The sequence below is a fragment of the Pseudorca crassidens genome, chromosome 9, assembly GCF_039906515.1.
Source record: "Pseudorca crassidens isolate mPseCra1 chromosome 9, mPseCra1.hap1, whole genome shotgun sequence".
NCBI lineage: Eukaryota > Metazoa > Chordata > Mammalia > Artiodactyla > Delphinidae > Pseudorca > Pseudorca crassidens.
In genome coordinates, this window is record NC_090304.1 from 1633367 (window position 1) to 1655508 (window position 22142).

Below are 22142 nucleotides of genomic sequence, written 5' to 3' on the forward strand. Positions count from 1 at the left end.
AGCCCCCCTGAGGATCTGCATACACAGAATTCGGGGGGTGGGGTACCAGCGGCACCAGCTGAGATTCCGAGACTGGGCTCCCAGACCCTCACGTGGAGGAGTGGGACTCAGCTCGTCTCATGGGGCTGGGCTGTCTCGGCCAGGGTTCCAGTGCCTGGGACCCCTGGCCCCCAGAAACTCAGATGCTGTGTCCACGTTGCCCTGACGCCCAGACAAGTGGGGGGCCAGGCCCCCAGTTTCTCAGTCAGATGGGCATAGATCATCAGGGTGACAGAAGGCAAAGACTGGATGACGAGGAAGCCACCCTCATTCTCCAGGGAATGGGGTACACGCCCCAGGGCCCCACGAGCAGAGCCTGCAAGGACTCGATCACTGAGGTGCCCCTAGGCATCTTAAGGGGTTGTGGACTGGGCAATTCAACCCCCGAGCAGAGTGGGGTATGGGGCCTCAGACACTCCACTAGTGGGTCAGAGGACCCCGACACTCCAAATATTGGGGTCCAGGATCCAGACATTCACACTAATGGGTACAGAACCCAGACACTCCAACTATTGGGGTACTGGACCCAGGCACTTAGACTAATGGGGGTACAGGACACAGTCCAATTATTGGGGTATAGGACCCAGACACTTAGACTAATGGGAGGTATAGGACCTAGACACACTAATGGGTATAGGACCCAGACATTGCAATTAATGGGGTACAGGACTCAGACACTCCAACTATTGGGGTACAGGACCCTGACACTCAAACTACTGGGGTACAGGACCCAGACACTCACACTAATGGGTACAGGACCCAGATACTCCAACAATTGGGGTGCTGGACCCAGACACTCCAACTATTGGGGTACAGGACCCAGATACTCCACTAGTGGGGTACAGGACCCACACACCCAGACTCATCGGGTAGGACCCAGACATGTGTTGGGTGGGGGTCCAGCTCTTGGGAAGCATAGGTACAGCCCCAGACACCTGGCCGTAGGGCTGCAGGCGCCCAGCTTGGGAATGAATAGCACATAGAGCCAGAGACAAGGATGAACGGGACACACACGGGGGTGGGGGGGGCCGGGAGGGGTGGATGGGGCACAGGACCTCCAAAACCACAGCAGCGAGGCCGCGGGCCCTGACCTGGCACTCAGGCCTATGTGAGACGTGTCGGGAGGCATTCAGCACCCAGGAGCCCCACAAATGGGTACAGACTTTCCAGGAACCAGGTGACCACAGAACAGAGTCCTGGTGTCCAGACTAGCGGGGAGCATGCCCCCGGCACCTGGGGTACGAGGCGAGAGGCTGCCGGAAGTTCAGATGGTCAGGTGTGTCTCCAGGTATCCGCAGGAGTGGGGAAGAGATGCTCTGACAGCAGGGGTGCCCCGATGAATAGATACCCCAAGAGAAGGTGAATGGGGCCCCAAAGGTGCAGAGGAACCAGGTCCCGGCCAGCAGGGTCCCAGAGGCCCTTGGGAGAGGCAGTCAAAGCGGGGAGGGTGCAAGCGGCCCCAGGAGGGACCCTGAGGCCTGGGTCACGGAGAACCCCAGGTCTCTGACGTGAGTGCTGGTGAATGGATTACACACTACACGTGCAGCCAGACGATGGGGAATGTGTTCCCCCAGTCTCCAGGCGAATGGGGTATAATTCACGCAGATACTCCGAGAAGAGGGAATTGCATCCCATGGAGATCCAGACTCACAGCCGCCAGGCAGACCTTCGGAAGATGGAGAGAAGCTCAGGGAACCAGCACTGCGATGCCGACACTCGGAGGAGGGTGCTCACGCGGGTGACAGGGCGCAGGCTCCTCAGAGGTTCACATGATGCGTACAGGTCCCCCAGCACGCCAACGATGGGGCACAGGTGCTCGGATGAAGAGGGTACGGTGAGCCTGAACCAAGGATGACTGGGGCACGCACAGGCTGGGACCCGGTGAGCGGGCATGGGGTGCCCCAGTCCTCGGAGACTGTGGCAAGCCGAGCGCCCGCTCCCGTCCTTGGCCCGGGCCCCGCTGCACGGGGCACCCCAGCTGAGCGGGATGCAGCAGCCGGGTCAGCGCGGGTAGGGTGCACGCGTGCCGTCCCAGCACGTCTCACGGTTCCTTGCCAGCAGCTCCCGGCTCCCCCAAGCCGGCGACTGCCATGAGTTCCAACCTCAAACATTCCCCAAGCAACCTCAAAGGAAGCATCCCTGTCCAGGAGCCCCGCCAGGGTCTCCATGTGACTCTTGGCTGCCAAGCCGCCGTCTCGGGGGCCGCAGGGCTGGCCTGGGGCTGCCAGCTCTGTTTGGTTTTCCCCTTCCTGCCCTGGAACCTCAGACGCCCGTCTCGCCACGGAGGCGCCCGGATCTGGGGAAAGGCACAAAGGCCCTACACAGTCAGGCTGGGGAGAGCCGCATGCAGGGCAAACGGGCTGCGGGCTGGATCCCGCCACCCGTGCGCCCCCATCACGCCCACCCACGCACCTCGCTCCCGCAGCACGGGAGCCTGCATGCCCGCTGCCCTGCCACAGGCCTCCTCTGCGCCCCAGAACTGTTTAGCTGTCTCTTCTAAACCCCCACCTCTGGGTGGGATGAGCAGAGGGACCCAGGCCCTTTTTAGGGGAACACGTGTCCCCAGAGCCACGCGTGACCAGCATGCACACACGTCCCACCTGTCACGTCCCCAAAGCAGCCTCAACCTGGGCTGAGTCTCCCGGAGTCCTGCCCGACGAGCCCTGCGGGCTGGGTAAGCGTTAACCCTCTCCTCGGCGGGCCGTCCGTTGATAGTGGGTTTGGAGAGACACCCTGACCTGGGTGGGCCACTCAGAGCTGGGCCCCTCCAAACCCAGATGTCCCTGTGGCTCGGAACACCCCGCCTTGGGGTGTAGAACCTTCACGAACCGAGTCCAGCCCCACCTCCCTCCCTCTGCTTCACCCAAAGGTCAGCTCAGATGGGCCGGTACCTCCTCTGCTAAGGCCTCTAGGAGGGCTCCAGACGCCCCAGTCCCAGGGGACCCCTGCAGGGGGCCCCGGGCCGAGACGCCGGGGGCTTCGGTCTCGGGAGGGGCCCTCCTCCCAAGGGAGTTCCCCGACTCCTGATGCCGAAGCCCTGCCCCCCCACCCCCACCAAGGAGAGTTTCTCGGGTCACTAGAGGCCAAGCTCCGAGCACGGGATCCAGTGCCCAGTGTCCGAGAGGAAGGCCTGGAGGCCAGGGTGGGGGCACAGGAAGTGCAGGCATCAGGTGAGAGTGTGTGACACCTGCGGGGGGCTGCCACCCCCAACACTTGGGGGCATCTTGCTCTTTCAGAGGGAGGCCCCAAGAAACTTGGTCCTATCAAAGCATAAAAAATTCCAGTTAGACCAAAGGGGGAAGGGGTCAGTCAGCACAGCTTTGATAGGTGCCCAGCTGACAGGGAAGGCCCTCCCCCTGGGAGAGCTGGCATTCCTGACTCGGGGAGGGTGCAGGGTGGAATCCAGCATAACCCCGGCAGGTCGGTCGGAGGGCCAGGGCCCGGAGTGAGCAGGGAGGGCTTCCTGGAGAGGTGGAGCTCACTCAGGTCTCCAAGGCCAAGTAGGATGGGCAGGGGGTGGGAGGGGGTGAGAAGGAGGCCGTCCTGCCCAAAGCAGAGAGTGGAGCAGCTGGGAGGGAGCCCCGGAGGAGGTGGCTGGGGACTGGGGCTCCATTTAGGAAGGTTGCCTGTCCCCCTTTCCTGGGAAAAGCAGCCTTAGCACCTGGAGGTTTTTCCCCAGCTGGCCCACAGAAAGTAGACCCCAGGAGGGACCTCCTGCCTTCTGAGGGGTGGCCCAGGCCAGGAGAGCTTCCAGAGGCATGGCACGGGGACAGGGAGAACCGGTCAGCCCTCACAGGACCTGGAGGGCTGCCCCTGGGGCACCTGCCTGCCGGGGGCGGGGGCAGGGTGGGGGGCTCCTGCAAGTTTCCCCCCGGAGCCGGGGCCTGGAGGCTGGACGGTATCGTAGCTGGGGCCAGTGGAGCAGACGGCGCCACCTGGTGGCTGTGTGCCTGCTGGAACCCTCACCACCATGGGGACAGGGCAGTCCTGAGGGACCCCGCACCTCCCCAGGCTTCAGGGCCCCCCACTGCTTGTGGCTGGTGTGCCTAGGGATCCAGGGTCCTCTCGGGTCAGCTCCCAGGCACCCCGTGTTTCTGGGGCTCAACCTTCACCAGGCTGGCCTGGGAATCCCGCCAAGCCAGCAGCACCAAATTCCTGTGACCCGATGCCCACCGCACCCCGGCCAAGGCCAAGAACAGGACACTAACCGAGCAGGGGTGCGGGGAGAGGCACACACATGCCCACAGAGGCGTGCGCACGCAGCCGCACGCAGGTGCAGGTGTGCACACGTGCGTGCACACACAGATGGAAGTTCTGTGAAGACAAACGACAACTGACCCCACATTCTCAACCGTAAGAACCTCGACTGAAGCTGTTTTCATTCCAGAGCACACCTAGACTGACATTGCAACAAATGAAGATGGGCTTCCAATCCCACAAGGGCAGCCGGGCCTCTCTGCCCTGACCACTGGGCTGCTCCAGGGACCCCTGCGCACCGTCGGTTCTCAGGCCAGCCCATGCCACCAGCCACCACCAGGGGCGCTCTACCCGCTGACCTGGGAGTGTCCTTGGGAGGAGGGTGGGCAGTGGCCAGAGGGGCGGCTGAGACACCTGTGAGTCCCCTGAGTGCACCCCACCGCACCACAGGGGCCTCGCCCGGTGGCCCCCCAGGCAGAACCCGCTCCATAACTTGTGGGGCCCCGGCAGGAAACGTACAGCCTCTAGTTCCAAATGGTTAGAACTGTAAGTCGGCTGCAGCAGGCAGTAGAGCAGGCCGGGCCCTCCTTCTGAGCCAGGGCCGGTGCACAGGCCGCCTGCCGTCCCTTCACTGCGTGTGTGGACGCCCCCGGCCTGGCCTCTGCCCTGCTGCGAGCCTCAGATGGCTTTTCCTCCAAAGACCTCACGGGGACAAGACACGCGCGTTTGCGAGGGAAGGGGAGGCCAAGCTGGGGCCTGGGCTCCCCGCTTTGAGCTGTGGTCCCTCCTGCAGACAGGTTGGCTTGGTGCTGGCAGTGGGGCATTGATGCTGTGCGCATGGGGGCTGGGGTGGGGTCTCTGAGATCACGGTCCCTCCCCACGCTGGCATGCGGGTGGGCAGGGAGCGCAGAGGGGCAGGAATCGGGCTCCGGTGCCTGGTTATTCCTGGACTGGGGCCCGGGCTTGGTCCTTGTGACCTGGCTGCCCGCGCTCCTGGGAGGAAGGGCGGCTGGGGGAGGCTGAGTCACGGAGACTAGCCGTGGGCCCGGGGTCCCAGCATGCAGGCCGAGCGGGTCCTTGCCAGGCGCGCTCCTCCGGGGGCCCCGGGGTGCAGCGGAGCCGGCCCACCCTCCTTCCCACCCTGAGCAGGCAGGCGGAGCTCTGAAGGGCAGCAGGGCAGGTAGTAGGCAGGAATGTTCTGGCCGCTCCCAGCTACACCCGGCCCTGCCTGCCCCCACCTCACCGTCCTCCCCTGGCGCCAGTAATGCACCTTCAGCCCGGACTGGCTTGCACGGAGTTCCCGCAGGCAGCCGACCCCCACTCCCCAACCCTCCCGTCCCCCATGACCCTAGCAGAGCCCCTACCCCTCAGGGCCTCCATCCCCAGGCTCCCAGTTGCTCCAGGGCCGGGACCCCACATGTAAACACTCTCCACCTATGTCAGTGGCAAACCATGGGGGGCCCGAGGTCGGGGTGGGGGTGCCGGGATGGGACCCCAGCAGCGACCCCCAGGAGGGCCCGGGGCCCAGGGAGAGAGGTCAGGAGGGAGGGGGCTTCCTGGAGGGAGAGGCCCTGCGGGAAGGAGTCGGAGGTCTCCTCCACGAGGCCTGGCCCGCCTGGCTGGGCGCTAGGGGACGTGGTAGGAGGCCAGGCCTGCAGCAGCTCAGCCCGCACCTTGGCCAAGGCCCAGCGCCCCCCTACCGTCGGTGCCGTTCGGAGCCCTCGCCCCGGCCGCCCCGGGCTGCCTCCTTGCCCAGGCAGACTGAGCTGGCCTCTGCTGGGCAGATGGGACGGTAGGCAGGGGCCCAAGGGGCCACCCTCACAAGTGACCTGGCTGCCCCGGCCGTTTGCTCCAGGCCAGCAGTGAGAGGAGATGAGTCGCCCCCCAGGCCCCCACAGCGCCCGGGCCCCAGCGGGCTCCACGGCTCTCCCCGGGCGCATTCCGGACCTGGTCGCCCAGATCCCCTGTGAGTTTTGGGACCTCTGGAAGGGGAGTGGGGATGGCCTGGCTGGGCAGGGGGCAGCCGCTGTCCATGGATGCCCCTCAGGCCCATCTCTGTGCTCCCCCCCCCCCGCCCCCAGGGCTCCGCTGGGCGCTCATAGCCGCTGCGGTCGTGGCTGGCGTCCTCGTTGTTTCCTGCCTGCTCTGTGCCATCTGCTGCTGCTGTCGCGGCCGCCACAGGAAGGAGCCCAGAGACGAGGAGGCCGTGGGCCTGGGCAGTGCCCGCAGCACCATCAACACGCACCTGGTGAGAAGCGGGCACCCAGCTGGGCCAGTGCCGGCAGGCAGCCCAAGGTCCAGGCTCGGGGGCGAGCTCAGCCCCCAGCATGGTCTGGTCTGCCCAGAGCGGAGGCGGGGGGGGGGGGGGGGGGCGCCTGGCTGGCGAGGCGATGCACAAGGTGAGGGAGGGCGTGGGCTGCGAGAGCCACAGCAGTTCTGGAGGAGGGCAGTGGCAGAGAGGTGGACTCGGGGCAGTTTCGGCCGGTCCCGCGGAGCTGAGCTGGGATGTGAGCCCTTCTGGTGCCCTGGCCTGGAAGTTTGACCCTTCATGGACCCGCTGCCTGGGACGCCGGGGCTCTGATGGCGGCGCGGTCCCAGAGCACCTGTTGCCAGCCCTGTGATACCACCCGGGTGCAGCCAGATGTGGATAAGGAGGAGCCTGGCCCTGGGGGGCCCCAGCAGTGGGAGTGCCTGCAGCTGTCCGTGGAGTACGACTTTGGAAGCCAGGAGGTGAGGGGCCCCGAGGACGTGCGGGATTTTGGAGGGGCGATGGGGGAAGGGTTGGCACTGGGTGCTGGGTGGTGCGGGGCTGACCAGGAAGGGGGCCCTGGCTGAAACACCCCCTGGCTCCTAGATCAAGGTGGGCCTCAGGCAGGCAGCGGACCTGAGGCCCCGGGGCCCAGGCGGCACGGCGGACCCCTACGCCCGCGTCAGCCTGTCCCCTGAGGCCGGGTGCAGGCACGAGACGAAGGTGCACCGTGGTACCCTCTGCCCCACGTTCGAAGAGACCTGCTCCTTCCACGTGAGTCGGGGCTGGGTGGCCAGGGGCCTGGGCCGGGCAGTGGGGGCCGCTCACACCCCTCCCCGCAGGTCGCCCCCGTGGAGCTGCCCCGGACCGCCCTGCGGGTGCAGGTTCTAGACTACAAGCTCTTCTCCCAGCACGGGCTGCTGGGCGCGCTCAGCCTGCCGCTGGGCACCGTGGATCCGCAGCCCGTCCTGGAGCTCTGGCACCCTCTGGGCCCGCCCAGCACTGCCGAGGTGAGCCTGCTGACCCCCGGGCTCCAGTCCCGCCCTGCCCGGTGTGCCCGGCAGGGAAGCTGAGGCCCTTCTTGCTGCCCGCAGCCCGAGCAGTTGGGGGAGGTGTGCTTCTCGCTCCAGTACGTGCCCGGCTCGGGCCGGCTGACCGTGGTCGTGCTGGAGGCCCGAGGCCTGAGCCCGGTTCTGGCAGGCAAGAGCCGGACCTGCCCCTCCACATGGATGGAGGGAACCCTGTGCTCAGCCCTCAGACCTGGGACGCCCTATGACTCCTTTCACTTGCCCAGAGCCCTACGTGAAGGTCCAGCTTGTGCTGAGCCAGAGGAAGTGGAAGAAGAGAAAGACATCTGCCAGGAAGGGCATGGCCACCCCTTACTTCAACAAGACTTTCACCTTCCTTGTGCCTTTCAGCCAGATCCAGGTGGGCTGCCTGGAGGAGGGGGCGGGTGGAACCTCGCTCAGGGCCAAACTGACGTCTATCTTTCTCCCCCTCCCACTGCACCTCTGCCTGCCTCTACCCAGAGCATGGCTCTGGTGCTGGCCGTCTGGACCTGGGGCCCTCAGTTCCAGGCCAAGCCCGTGAGCAAGGTTCTGCTGGGCGCCCGGGCCTCTGGTCAACCCCCACAGCACTGGGCAGACATGCTGGCCCATGCCCGTCGTCCCAGCACCGCCTGCAGCCGGCCAGGGAGGTGGACCAGGCCCTGGCCTTGCAGCCCCACCTGCGCCTGCCCTTGCCTGGCTCCTGAAAGCAGCCCCGGCCCTCGGTCTCCCTGGGCTGGGCCACGGGCCCCGTGCAGGCTGCCCTGGGGACCCACCATAATAAACGCCTTCTCCCCCATGGCTGTGCGTCCTTCCCGAGCCCCGTGGACACAGCAGGGTCAGGGGCTCCACCGACATCGCCAAGGACAAGGAGAGGGTCTCCTCTCCAGGCTCAGCCAGGCCCTGAGGGCTCTGACCCATGCCTGACCCCTGAGTGAGGGTGAAGGGGCCCTTCCTGGCCCAAGGGGGACAATACTGGGAGATGCGAAGCCCTCCCCATCGGTAGCAGCTGGAGAGTGAGGGATGGGCCCCTGGGGACACAGTGGGCAAGTGGGAGATATCTGGGGGACGGTGACAGTGGACAGAGGGGAACCCAATCCCAGGGACCGCCCCAGCACCCGAGGGGCCCCAAACCCTCCAGATGGTGACTGCAGGGCGTCCCCTTCGCGAGCAGCAGGGGGCAGTAGATGCCTTCAGAAGCCGCCCCAGGCCTTTGGGGGCTCAGCCTGGCCCGGAAAGCAGCTCTAATCCCCGCACATCTGGATGGCTTTAGCTCTCCCTGACCCTCCCCATGGCCCGAGAAGCCGGTAGGGCTGGGGCCATGCACCCCCAGCTCAGAGGGTGCCAAGTCATGGTTATCCGGATGCCTCTGCTGGGTGGGGGCCCGGGCAGGGGGCGCAGGCCTGGACTGGGGTGAGAAGGGCAGTGCCGGGCCTGCCTGGGGCAGCCAGGCGGGCCCCAGGCCCCCTCGGGTCAGGGAGAGGTTCCCAGGTGGGTGGCGCCGAAATCCTGGGTTTGAAGGATGTGTTCCGAGCTGTGCAGGGAGCTGGCCCGCAGGCAGGGCGGCCCAGGCAAGGCTGCACGTCCGTCCAGGCACCCCCCCATCCTGCTCCTGGGTGGGAAGCTGGGATCACGCCCATGGAGGGAAGCCCTGCCCCAGAGACCCTGGCCACTGCCGCAGGCCCCAGAGGCCGTGTTTGGGGGTCCGGCCTTGCCCCGGGCCAGCTTGGGGACAGGAGGACATGGCCAGCTCATGCCCGAGACGCCTGCTGGGTTGGGGGGGGCAATAAGGAGCAGAGTGCGAGGCTGCTGCTGTTCCCCGGGGGGCCCGGAGCCCTGGGGAAGCCGAGGAAAGCAGTGTGGATCCGGACTCAGAACAGGTGGGGCTGGGCCGGAGTGACGCCTTGGCTGACCCCTGAGCTGTGCGCCACGGCTGGCGAGGCCGTCGTCCTGTCCTCAGCCTCCTTGTAAGATACAAGGGAGGCATCTCGAAGTCATCACTGAGCCCTAAATAGACCAACCCAACCTCAGCACCGCCCCCCCACCCCCAACCAAGACTTCTTGGCCTGGATGGCAGCACGAGGCTGGGCTGGGCCAGGCAGCCTGGGCAGGTGGGGAGGTCCCTGTGCCCCCATTGGTCTGAGGAGGGCTCCATGCCCTTTCTGAGCAGGGGCCCAGCCTGGGGGAGGCCATTTATACCCCTCCCCCTGGGCCCACCAGCCCAACTCGCCGCTGCCGGCCTGACCCCACTCCCAGCGCTGCTGTCCGGACGTGAGGTGAGGCCGGCCGGAGGCCGGGACAGGCACTGCTGGAGCTCGCTTGCAGGAAGACTTCCCGGGGCGGGGGCCTGGGGGCCAGGGCCGCCGCCAGCAGCCTCTCTGGGGGTCTTCCACGGAGCAGGGGGCGAGAGGGAGATGCCTCCGGAGGCAGGCTGGGGTGGCGAAGGGGCCCCGGGCAGCACCCCGACGGCCAGGCCTCACTGCTGGGACACGGGAAGGGGTTTTACGGATTGAGGGACCCCAGGCCCAACTGGCGGGTCGTTTCTTATATGCACTTGGGGCAGAAGCTGAAAGAGCAGAGCTAAAAATAACTGGTCGCTCCCGGGGCACCTGCGATGGCCGGACCGCCCCTCCCTCGGGGACAGCTGCAGCGACTCCAGGCCCGCCTGGGACATTTTGGGAACACTTTCCTCTTACTCCTCCCCTCCCCTGGGGAATTCCAAGAAGCGTCCCCCAAGGAGGTGGGGGTTGGGCGGGGCTGCGGGGGGGTTAGTGTGTGGGGCGAGGCGCTGCACCCCCAGAGCTGGGGTCCTGGGCCGGGGCCCTAACACCCCTCCCCTTTCCCTCCCACAGGCTCTAAGCCCAGGACCTCAAGATGGGCGAGTAAGTGTAGCCCCCAAGCCCAGTGCCCCTGCTGCCCACCCCACTCCCCACTGGGCGAGGGTCTCTGCATCTCTCCGCCAGGCCACCTCCCGCCCGCCCCCATCACACAGCCCCATGGCAGGGCCCTAACCTCTCTTCTCTCTCCCTCCCCCCACCTGCCCCCCTGGGACAGTGAAGAGGTGAGTACCTGCTTGGGGGTGAAACACGGAGGGGGTGGGACCCCCCAACTCAGGAGAGGGCAGAGGTCGGAGTTCCAAGGCCCAGGGAGGCCGCCCAGCCCTCCCCCTTCTGTGAAAATGCCTCACCGCACACCCACCTCCCCCAACTGACAAATAGAGGAAGTGGCTGCCTGGTGCCCCAATGCTCCCCGAGCAGGGGAAGTGCGGCTGTGGCCTGCTCACCGGGGACTCGCTTCTTCTTTCTGATGGCTGCATCCCCTCCCCCGCCTCCTGGGCCCCGCCAGCATCCCCCTGCCTCAGAAGCACAGCCCCTTCTCCCGACCCCAGTCCTCCCAACCCGAAGGGCCACCGGGGCAAAGGGTCACCGTGCAGCGCCGTGTCCTGGGCCCAGCCTCCCCACCAGGCCCAGGCCCAGCCGCCCCTCGGGCAGGACCCCCTGGCTGGACGGCTGAGCCCCGCCGACCCTGACTCTCCCTCCTGCATCTTCTCCCTGCCCTGCAGAAGCGCAACAGAGCCATCACGGCCCGCAGACAGCACCTGAAGGTAGGTGCGGGCCTGGGGAGGGCCGCCCCGGCGTCTGCAGGCTGGCGTGCCGCAGCCCCTCACCACCGCCTACCCCCCGCCCCTCCAAACCCCCCAGAGCATCATGCTCCAGATCGCGGCCACGGAGCTGGAGAAGGAGGAGAGCCGCCGGGAGACGGAGAAGCAGAGCTACCTGACCGAGCACTGCCCGCCGCTGCACATTCCCGGCTCCATGGCCGAGGTGCAGGTACCCAGCCCCCACCCCGCCCACCCGCCCGCCCAGCAGCCCCTGCCCACCGCCCCGTCTCCCCCTCGGTCCAGAGGGCAAGCAGGGTGGTCAGGGCGGGCGGAGGCCACCCACCCACCCACGGCGCCCCCCCCCCCCCCAGGAGCTCTGCCAACAGCTGCACGCCAAGATCAACGTGGCTGAGGAGGAGAAGTACGACATGGAGGTGAAGGTGCAGAAGAGCACCAAGGAGGTGAGAGGCCAGGGAGGCGGGCACGGTGCGGGGGGCGCCCCGACCGCGAGGTCTCGGCCCCCGCCGCCTCCCGCCCAGCCTTGCTGCCCGCCCCGCAGCTGGAGGACATGAACCAGAAGCTGTTCGACCTGCGAGGCAAGTTCAAGCGGCCCCCGCTGAGAAGGGTGCGCATGTCGGCCGACGCCATGCTCAAGGCGCTGCTGGGCTCCAAGCACAAGGTGTGCATGGACCTCAGGGCCAACCTCAAGCAGGTCAAGAAGGAGGAAACCGAGAAGGTAGGAGGGTCCCCACCGCGCGCCCCGCCTGCCGGGCCGGCTCAGACCCCGGACGGGTCTGCCAGGAGGGGACTGGGAGGGGAAGTGAGGCTGGAGGCGGTGGGCCTGAGCCCTCTCCCGGTGCCCCCGCAGGAGCGGGACCTGCGTGACGTGGGAGACTGGAGGAAGAACATCGAGGAAAAGTCGGGCATGGAGGGCCGCAAGAAGATGTTCGAGTCCGAGTCCTAGGCCGCCGCCGCCCGCTCCCTCCCGAGGCCCTCCGAGCCGGGCTCAGCTCCTGTCAATAAAGGATTCCAATCCCCCGACTGCTCTGCTGTGCTCGGGTCCGGCCCTGCCCCAGCCTCTCTGCCCACGGGCCGCCGTGCGAAGGCCTCTGAGACCGGGGAGCCTGGGCTGGGGGTGGAGGAGCCGCACACGGGCTTCGGGGGACTTCGGCTGGACTGGGAGGGCCACTGCCGGGGCAGGGACCCCACCCGCCCGCCTGCCGCCTGCGGCTGCTTGGTGATGTTGGTGTCAGACCCTGTAAGCTTGGACACAGGTGCCCGGGGCCATGGCAGAGCCAGTTCCCTAGATGACCATTGGTCCATTGTCACTGTCACCATGAAGGTCCCCACAGGGCCCAGAGACCCGGTCCCTGTGGCACAAGTCCAGGCAGGGGCCTCGTGGGCCTGTGTCCCGTGCCCTGTGGGCAGCCCCTTCCTCCCAGGCTGCTCCTCCCCAGACCCCCGCCCCCGCCACCAGGGGGCACGTGGGGCAGTCCTGGATCAGCTGGCCCTCCGGGGAGTCTTGAGCTCATGGGGCAGGGGTACGCCGGGTAGGGTCCGTGCTCCCACTGGAGACTGATGACAGGCCCAGCTGGCCTGACACCGGACCCAGTGAGAGGGCTAGCTTCTCCCTTCTGCACAGCCCCCGGCCCTGGCCCACGCCACACATCAAGGGATGATGTGGCCGACAGGCCCAGACACAAATGTCACAGCAAGGCCGCCGTCAGCCTCCTCTGTGAGGGATGGTGCCGTGGCCCGCCAAGGTCCTGCGCTCAGATCCTTGGTGGGGAGCCCGGGGAGGCCAGGCTGCCGCCACTGATGGAGCGGCCGTCCACCCTGCCCTTGCCCTCAGAGGCCCCAGCGATTGATGTGCCGGGGCCGGAGCCTTGAGCCTCAAGGGACAGACGTCAGCCTGCCCCGCCGGCCTTGGCCAGTGTACTGTTCCCCGGCCCCACGGCAGCCCAGGGCTCAGCTCCGTCCTGCGAGCAGCTCCCCACAGGCCCTGGCTGGGCTCGTCAGGCCCTCGGGCCCAGGCCTGGTGCCTTGGCTGCCTTTCCCGCTCGTGGATGCGGGGTAGAGGGGACCCCTCGACGTTCCAGGCTGAGGCTCAGCCCGTGCGGAGTCCAGAGCAGGCAGGGCAGCCAGTGAATTCAAGGAGCGAGTGGGTTTTGGCAGCGAGAGCTGCCGGTGATAGAGGCAGTACCTGCCTCGGACCCGGCAAAGTGAACCGGGCAGCTGCGCAGGGGCCGCGCCCGCTGGGAAAGGGAGCGCGAATCTATGCCCAGGGCCACGGCGGGTGCAGAGATCCCAGGGATGCGGTTCCCACAGGCAGGACCCAACTCGGTCAGATGTGGAAAATGGTCTTCTTTTCAAAAGGCAAGGGAATGTCAAACACAGAAGTCCAGACAGTGATCCCCCGGGGTGGGGGCCAAGCCGGGGACAGGTGGGGTGGAAACACGGAAGCAGAAGTAGGTTTGGGGGATGATGTTGTAATTCTTGGGCAGAACAGTGGATTTATGGGTGCTTGTTCCATTTTCCAATGAATGAGTGAAGTGAAAGAGGGCCGTGAAGAATGAGTGAATGAGTGAAGTGAAAGAGGGCCGTGCAGAGCAAACCAAGGCAGTAAGCACCTGGCCAGCGCCGCTCGGCCTGGCTCCACGCCCCTCTGCGCCCCTCTGCCACTGCCCTTGCTGGGTGACCTCGGTGTCCCTGCAGCCGTGTGGACGTGGGGCTGAATGGAGCAATTCTGGGCAAGTGCATAGTCCAGCACCTTCTAGAAAGATCTCTGCAGGGTGGAGAACGGTGGAGGCTGGCGGTGGGAGAGGGGAGAGGGGCCACTGTCACCTCCTGGGGTGGGTGGAAGGTGGTGGTCGATGGAGAGAGATTCGAGAGGCGGAGCCCCCAGGACTTGGTGGACGAGGGAGAAGGGGCACCCAGGCCTGTGCTGAAGGGGAGAGGGCGGAGGGCTGTTCTCCAGGACAGGAGCCTGGGGCAGGTGAGGGGCTGGCTTTGGGCTGAGACTTTGGGGGGCTGGGGAATGTGGCAGTTCCCAGGCACAAACAGCTGGGTGCAGGGGTCCGGGCTGGAGATGGGGTCTGGGCGTCCTCAGACGTGAGTACTGGGTGACATCCCTGACAATGGACGGAGCGAGACAGCAACCCCTGGAGGGCGCGAGCTGGACGCAGGGCAGCAGAAGGAGGGCAGCAAAGGTGCAGGGGACACGGCCCGCTCCGTGGGTGATGCTGGAGGTCAGGGAGGGAACGCAGACACAGGAAGCCCCGGGGCACGTGGCTCGGCTGGACAGCGGTGGCAGGCGACGCTGGCGGGCATGCTCCTGCGTGGTGCGGGGCATATGCGGGACTGTGCCCTCAGCTCTCCCCCCGGCCTGCCCCTGCGAGTGCGCCCGGGCCCCCGGGCCTTGGTCCCTACACTGTCCTCCAGGAAGGGACCAGGTCTCCGGGAGGAATGGCTGACCACAGGGACAGCCGGTGCACAGAGAGCCTGCACCCTCTCGGTGAGCCAGAAAGGAAGTGGGCAGAACAAACAAAAAACAAAGTCACCGAGGGGAGCCGGTCACAAGGACACAGACTGGCCGGTGAGACGACCGTGGTGTTTCACATCTGCTAGACTGAGGTTGGTGTCTGCACTGTGGTCAGGGGAGAGGGCGGCTCCAGTTTCAGAAAACAGGCCACGAGGGCCTTAGGAGTAGAGGAGGGGAGAGAGTGAGAGGCAGCGACAGCAGGTGACGGAGTTAAAGATGCTCTTTGCGTTCATCTTGAAACTTTTCTGTCAGTTTGAAATCATTTCCCCAGATTAAACTTTTCTTTAAACGTCAAAACAAGAACACTTTTTTAAAAAAATTAATTAAATTTTGGCTGCGTTGGGTCTTTGTTGCTGTGCACGGGCTTTCTCTAGTTGTTTTGAGCGGGGGCTACTCTTCGATGCGGAGCACGGGCTCTAGGCGCACGGGCTTCAGTAGTTGTGGCTCGCGGGCTCTAGAGCGCAGGCTCAGTAGTTGTGGCGCACAGGCTTAGTTGCTCCGCGGCATGTGGGATCTTCCTGGACCAGGCTCGAACCCGTGTCCCCTGCATTGGCAGGCGGATTCTTAACCACTGCGCCACTAGGGAAGCCCCTAAACAAGAACACTCTTAAGCAACCGCAAAATAGATGAAGCAAAATCAACAAAGATGAATCGCCCAGACTTCTGAAGATGGAGATGTGGGCGGACGAGCCCAGAGAGCTTGGGAGACCGGGCGGGGCCCGTGGGCTGATGACAGGGCAGCGGGCTTGATGGACGTGGGAGACCCAGACAGGGGTCTCGGGAGGGCTCTGCACACGCCCTTCTTCAGCAGGTTGGGTGAGTGCAGTGGGTCAGAGAGACGGGGCAGGGTGGGCGGTGCCAGCCTGGGGGGGGGGTTGGGCGGAGCCGAGGGTCCACTTGGAAGTGGGTGGAGCCGTAAGGACTAGTATGGGTTGCGGTCCCCCTGGGTTTCCTGCACCTGTGGGACAGGCCTCCCCTCCCCCTCACCTGTACCCCCACCTGGCCAGGGGGAAGCCAGCGTGGCCTGGAGGACACAGAGCTTCTCCGTGGGCATCCACCTGCAGGGCTTCATGGCGCCCCACCCTCTCTCCAGCTTCGCCCGTGACCACCTGTCCACACCTGTCCCCTTTGGTCCCCAAGCACCAGCTCCATCCAGGCCCAGATCTGCTCCCCCTGCCCCTTAACCAGCAAGCCACAGGCCTCGCTGTCACCATCCTCCTCACAGCAGCTGGACCTCGGTTTACCTGACAATAAAATGGGTGTGCATGTGAGTATACCCGGCTCACAGGATGGACAGGTGAGGAGGGAGCTCTGGCCCCTTCTGGGAGTCCTCCAGCTGCCCCCAACCTCTCTGCCATGCCACACCCGCCTCAGCGCCAGTTCTGGAAGCGTCTCCTGGGCTCTCCCTCGGCTGCCCCCTCCCCACCTCCTCAAAGAAGCCTTCTGTGAGCCCTCAGCCCCGAGAGTCTGGCACATGGTCCAGGCCATGGTAACCCTGTGTAGAGGGCAGGTAGCCCTCAGGCGGGGCAGGAGTTTGCGTGCCCACTGTCCACGTTGGGTCCCAGGGCTCCTCTCACATCTGGCCCTACCTCCTGACCACCCCCATCACCAAAGTCCTTGCTGGACTCCCAGCTTTCATCCTCTGTCGTCCTTGGTGGGGGGGGTGCCCGTAGGAAGACCTTCTGGACAGCTTCTCCCTGCTGTGCCCACGGGGTCATCGTGGACCCTCCACCTGGGCCCCCTCCTCATGGTTTCTCCTGCTTCCGGAGCCCACTCCCTGACTCCCTGGGGAATTTCTGGCAATTCCAGGCTCACTGCAGCTGCCCGCTTCCAGGGAGACCCGGCCCGTGCGGGGGGTCTCAGCCGCGCCCCTCTGCCTGACCCCCAGACCCCATCAGGTGACACGAGTGTGCACAGACACCTTTATCTGCTCCCCTGTCTCTTCCGCTGTCCCCTGTCCCCGGTGGCTCCTGTAACCCACCTGCCGCCCCGGACTCTCACCTTACCTCGTCTCAGTGAATCTGCTCAGCACAGCCACTCCTGGCTGCCTGTCATCGTCCTCCCGGGCCTCCCTCCGACCTGTCTGTCCCCTGCCCACCCCGCAGACTCCCTGCCCTGCCCCTGTCTGTCCCCAGGCACCTCCGGCCCCAGGACCCAGCTTGCCTGATGGGGAGCGTGGAGGGAGCTGCATCAGCAGACCCTGCAGCTCCCCCCCAGGGCACACACGCAGCGTGTGTGCACACGCGCACTGGCTGACCGGCCTGGGAAGCCTGAGCGCAGGAATGAGGGCCAAGCCCCAGCGGGAGACCCTGGGCCTCCCTGCAGCCTGCGGACCCGCTGGCCGTCTCCCTCCCCGCGTCTCTGCTCTCTGCCCACACCCACACGAACGGCCCTGGCCACCTCTGCTTGGGTTTCCACAGCACCTCAGCCCTGGACGTCCGTGTCCACACCCTCTCGTGCCCCTGACCTTCTTCTGCTTCGCACTTGTGCTTAATGATGGCGCCCCGGCTGGACCCCTAGCTCATCTGGGCACCCCATCTTCTCGCTCCCTGGCCTCTGTACCTCGTGGTGGCAGGAGCTGGCTGGCTGCCCACCACACTGCCCACCTTTTCCTACTGGGCACACACTTTGAGGACAGATGAGGCCATAGACCCACCCCCCCAGCCTCCCTCATGGTCTCCCCGCCCCTCCCCTGCCAGCTGGGACTCTGAGGTCCTCGGAGGGAGGAGCCTGGGGTCACAGCACGAATGTGGACCACCTTCCCGCCCACCGTGGCCTGGACTGGGCTGGTGCTAAGCCCCCGAGGTGTAGGATTGTTTGTTACAGCAGCTTCTTCCTTCCCTGACTAGCACATCCCTGTATCAGTGTCCAGGGCACCCATAAAACAGCACCGCAGCCGGGGCGGCTCTAACAGCAGCGTTCACTGTCCCCAGTCCTGGAGGCTGGAATCCCAGACCCAGGTGTGGGCAGGGCTGGTCCTCCTGAGGCCTCTCTCCTCGACGTGTAGACAGCCGTCTTCTCCCTGTGTCCTGTGTCTGTGTCCTGACCTCATCTTCCTATAAGGACCCCAGTCCTATGGGACTAGGGCCCCACCCTGGTGACCTCATGTAACCTGATCATCTGCAAAGTCCTTATTTTGTGATAAGCTCACGGGTCCTGGGGGTCAGGACCGGAACATGTGAAATTTTGGGGGCCACAATTCAGCTCACAGACCTCCCAGGCCCCCTCTCTCTCCAGCCGCACCCCCCACCCTGTTGTCTTCAGAGCCTCAACATTTCTCTCCTGGATCAAGACGCCCTTCTCCTCATCCATCCTGCTTCTCCCACTGTCCCCCCTCCAACCCACGGAGCCCCCAGTGGGCTCCTAAACGGTGCTCCTGTGGCCTCTGCCACCCCTCGGCCCTGGAAGGCCGCTTTCCGACCCTCGGCGACATGCCCTCCTCCCACTGGCAGCCTGCCTCAGACCCGTGCTGGCCGACTTGTGCCTGCAGCGCTCCAGATAGACCAGACTGACCACTTCTCCCATCCCCTCCCAGCATCTAGTCACCCAGTGTCACTTTGTCACTTGAGCGTGTGGTCCTGACACTGGTCTCCCTGGGGACCCGTCCCACCTGGGCCTTGGAGGCCACCTGGTCCATGGACCCAGCCGCCCCTGGACGTTCCTCCTTGATGTCCCACAGGCAAGGCAGAGTCAGTGCGTCCCATGTCTCTCTGTCCCCGTCTGCTTCGCCCAGACCTCCTCGGGGTCTGGGCTCAGCGTCTCCGGGGCCAGAAGCCTGCCTGGCGCCCACCCCACCCTCCTGCAGAGCCTGTTGCGTCCGGGCTTCGGAATAGCTCGCTGTTTGCCTCGGTCATTCACTGTGTCACTGGACACTGCACCGGGCTTGGGAGAGAGAGGGGGGACTACAAGGGGTCTCTGCCCTCCCAACAGCCCCCTAGTTTGAGTGAACGATGCCAATGGAACAGATGATGGCATGTCTGCTTCTTGGGTGGACTCTTAGTTCTTCTGAGGAAGTCCAGCTCTGCTTAACCTGCCAGCAGGGCACAAAGGCCCCCAAACCTGGACACTGGGTCCCCAGGGATGCCTCTTGCTGACCTTGGAGGGAGGAGTGAGAAGGGCGGGTCCAGGGCGCTTTTGTTTGAAGGTGTGAGAGCTTCTAGATACACACACACAAATGGGATCAGTGGGGGCGCAGAGGCTGGAGGGATGGGAAGAGGCCCTGGGATCTGGAGAGGAGCTGAGTGCTGGGGAGAGCAGAGTCTCAGAGCAGGAGCTGGAGCTTGAGAGGGGAGGGGACGGGGCCCAGATGGCAAGACGGGAGATGAGGGCAAGGGGGGGAGGCCTGGATGACCATGGAGGGCCCCCAGATCCCCAGAGCATCCTCGGGCATGGCCGCCATGCGCTCCCACCTCCCACGCGTGGAGAACGGGGTGTCTCCCGCTCTTAGGCCCCAGGAAGTGTCAGATGGGGCGGCTCCAACGTCTCCCAGTCTTGGAGGTGCCACGGGAGCTCCTTTTGGGCTCTGAGGGAGAACCTGCTCTGGGCCCCTCCCCCAGCCTCTGGTGGTTTCCTGGGGACCTTTGGTTTGTAGACGCGCCACCCCCATCTCGCTTTCGTCTTCACATGGCGTCTCCCGGCGGGCAAGCCTGCCTGCAAATTTCCCCTTTTTATAAGGACGCCAGTCACCTTGGATGAGGACCCACCCTAATGACCTCATCCTAACTGATTATATCTGCAATGACCCTATTTCCAAATAAAGTCCCATTCTGAGGTGCTGGCCATGAGGACTCCAACCTATGAATTTGGCGGACACAGTTCAGCCCTTAACAGGAGGGATGAGTCGTTTCTGGGCCTTCGAGGGTGGGGATGGGCAGAGCGGAGAGAGGGCATGTTTTGGAGGACCCCGGGGTCTGGTGAATGCTTGGCAGGCGAGGGCCAGTTCCGAGCCCCCTGAGCGCGGGAGGTGGCAGAGTCCAGGGGCAGCAGAGACACTGGGGACCCCAACAGTTCAGGAAAGTAAAGAAAACGGCAAGAGAAGACGTGGGGCCTGCAGACGGGGCAGCTCATGCTGGGCCCCAGAAATCGCCTGGAGAGCACAGACCAGTGAGGGGTGAGCCAGGCGATGGCCCGAGGCTCTGGGGTAAGTGTCCGAGCTCTGGGCACACACCCAGAGCATCTCCCTCCAGAGAGGTCACCATGCCTAACGTGGAGGCTCGGGGACCAGGACGGCGCCCTGTGCTTGGGGCCACCAGCCACGCACAGGCGGGCTTCGGGGCCAGGGCTGCCGGGGGCCCAGGGAGTCCCAGCCCCTGCACCCCTGCACCCACGTCTGCCTCCACCCGGTCCCTCTGTGCCCTCCAGGCCCCTGCAACTTGCTTAACGTTTCCTGACGGCTGTTTTTTTTTTCTCATCTCCTCTTACAGCAACAGATTAAAAAACAACACCCCAACCCAAGCTCCGATATGCTCCAAACCTCAACCTGCCGCCAGAAGGGGGAAGTGAAACCCGGCTGGGGGTGAGGGGAGGCTCCGGGGCAGCCGCCCCAGGAAGCGCTGAGAGCTGCAGCACACACGCACAGCAGGGACCAGCCAGAAGCCAGCCCCAGCCCATGGCCATGGCGGAAGCTCCCAGCCACCCTGGCTCCGAGGAGCTGCTGGTGGAGGAAGGCACAGGGTAAGGCCCGGGCCGGGCCGCGTGAGCGCTGTGGGCCCAAGAAACCTTGGCCGGTACACGTTGCCGGTGGGGGGGGGGGGGGGATGCTTAACTCGGAGGTCAATGGCACCCTTGGGGCTCAGGGGAGGCACACAGGCTGCAGGGGACCCCATCTCACCCAGGGCAGGAAGACGCCTCTTCTGTCTGCCTCTGCAGCTGGGCCTCACTGGGAGAGTCCGGGTTCCCCACCAGCTAGTGGGATGCTGACCCAGGACCAGGAAGCCTGGACGCCTGGTACAGGTCCAGGATGCGGCCTGGACACCCGGGGAAGAAACCAGGCCGTGGGCGGGCAGTGCCGAAGCCGTGTGGGCAGGAGGTGGGGAGGCCCCAGGCCCGGAAGCCTGGCCTCGGGATCCTCAAAGCCTGTGCCGGAGGCCTGGCCGGGCCCCCTCCCCCAGGCTGCCCCCTCCCGGTTCTGTTGGAGGCCGAGGTTGCCGCAGGTTCTGAGCGCCAGGCAGGCGCCGTTGGTCGGTGGTGGGATGTGAGGGGACACGAGCCGAGGCTGTGCGGCTTGCCAGCGAGAAGGCCCAGACGTGTGGCCGCAGCCAGAGCTGGGCAGAGGAGCTATGTGACACAGGCTCCCTCAGGAGGCGCACTCCCCGCGGCCCCCCACCCCCCCCCGGGCCTGTGCAGGGGCAGAGGAGGAGGGTCCCTGGCTGGGGGAGGGCTGCTGAGGGCAGGCATCCACGCTGAGCCACACCGTGGGGGTCCCACTGCCCCAGGGGGCAGGTGCCAGAGAGATGGAGTGGTCAGGGCTTCGGGAGGGACACGTGTTCTGACAGTCAGGGGTGGGAGCTGTGTGGAGAGAGACCACCAGCCCAGGAGGAAGGGGGCAGGGGCTGCGGCTTCTGCCCCCGCAAGCCGAAGGGAAGGAGCAGGGGCTCCAGGCTGGGGGACACGAGCAGCCACAGCACGGGGCTGGAGCCGCCCAGGGCCGGCCCCCGCTTGCCCCAGAGCTGCTGCTGGCGGAGGGGGTCCCACTAGGACCCCCGCTGAGCCCCCGAAGGCAGGGCTCCCCACAGCCTCAGGGTTGACTTGCAAAGTGGATCCAAGCCCAGCTCTTCTGCGTGATTCTGTGATGCTGCCTCTATCGATAACGAGAGGACAGAAGTGTGTGCAGGGCGTGCGTGCGTGCGTGCGTGTGTGCGTGTGTGCGTGTGTGCGTGTGTGTGGAGGAAGATTGTCTTCTCCATGCTGAATACCACGGGGACCTGGTGTGGGGGCTTCAGGGGGCCGAGCCCTGGGGGAGTGGAGAGGCTGGGCAGCTGGGATCCGGCGGGGGGCTGTTGTTGTGGGGGAAGGGCATGCTAGACGGGACCCATTGCTCGCTTGCCGCCAAGGAGGGGAGGGGGGCACGGCCCAGGCTCTGTGCCCTGAAGACAGCCCCATCCTTCTAGGGAGGCAGGTCGCTCCACACACAGCAGGTGACTGGGGAACAGCTGTGTCCCCGCTCAGAAACGGCTCCGTACGTCAGCGCTGTCCGGCCCTGGGCGCCTCCAGCCACCTCATGCCCATAGAAGGGCAAGGCTTGAGCGGCCTGGCAGGGCCTGGCCCTCCTTGGCCCCCTCCTTGACCCCCTTCCCAGCTGTCGTGCATGCCGAGGAGAGGGAGGCGGCGGTGGAGGGCACGGCCGCCAGCCCAGGTCGCGGCAGCGCGCTGATGCCTGTCCCCGGGCCTCGGGCTGCACCTGTGCGGGGTCCATCGGGGGCTCGGTTGGAGAACCGGCTGGACGCACCCCCAGGCCCTTGGAGCCTGGGC

General features: G+C 65.7%; 3 protein-coding genes across 3 annotated transcripts in view; all 3 read left to right on the plus strand.

Moving 5' to 3' along the window:
- Positions 1-6108: 6108 nt before the first annotated feature.
- Positions 6109-8329, plus strand: SYT8 (synaptotagmin 8). Its single transcript, XM_067750639.1, is given in 9 exon segments — positions 6109-6202; positions 6318-6484; positions 6850-6966; positions 7091-7258; positions 7327-7494; positions 7579-7684; positions 7779-7912; positions 8014-8152; positions 8155-8329. Coding segments are annotated over 9 exon segments (1176 nt in total). The 3' UTR covers positions 8238-8329.
- A 2652-nt stretch (positions 8330-10981) lies between these two features.
- TNNI2 (troponin I2, fast skeletal type) lies at positions 10982-12172 on the plus strand. Its single transcript, XM_067747904.1, has 5 exons — positions 10982-11134; positions 11232-11360; positions 11503-11592; positions 11691-11867; positions 12000-12172. The coding sequence occupies exons 2-5, from the start codon at positions 11238-11240 to the stop codon at positions 12093-12095; spliced, it is 486 nt and encodes a 161-aa protein (XP_067604005.1). The 5' UTR covers positions 10982-11134; positions 11232-11237; the 3' UTR covers positions 12096-12172.
- Positions 12173-20205: 8033 nt separating this feature from the next.
- LSP1 (lymphocyte specific protein 1) overlaps positions 20206-22142 on the plus strand; it is a 36234-nt gene continuing 34297 nt past the window's right edge. The window contains exon 1 of the mRNA XM_067747898.1: positions 20206-20345. Within this exon, the coding sequence (XP_067603999.1) occupies positions 20281-20345 (65 nt within the window). The 5' untranslated portion in view covers positions 20206-20280. The remainder of the gene's footprint in view (positions 20346-22142) is intronic.

Excerpts from the sequence above, each read along its gene's own strand:
- TNNI2 (XM_067747904.1), top strand. The coding sequence starts at position 11,238 with ATGCTCCAGATCGCGGCCACGGAGCTGGAGAAGGAGGAGAGCCGCCGG. Across the intron at positions 11,361-11,502 it reads GCTCCATGGCCGAGGTGCAG|GAGCTCTGCCAACAGCTGCA; the intron begins GTACCCAGCCCC and ends CCCCCCCCCCAG. Across the intron at positions 11,868-11,999 it reads AGAAGGAGGAAACCGAGAAG|GAGCGGGACCTGCGTGACGT; the intron begins GTAGGAGGGTCC and ends GTGCCCCCGCAG.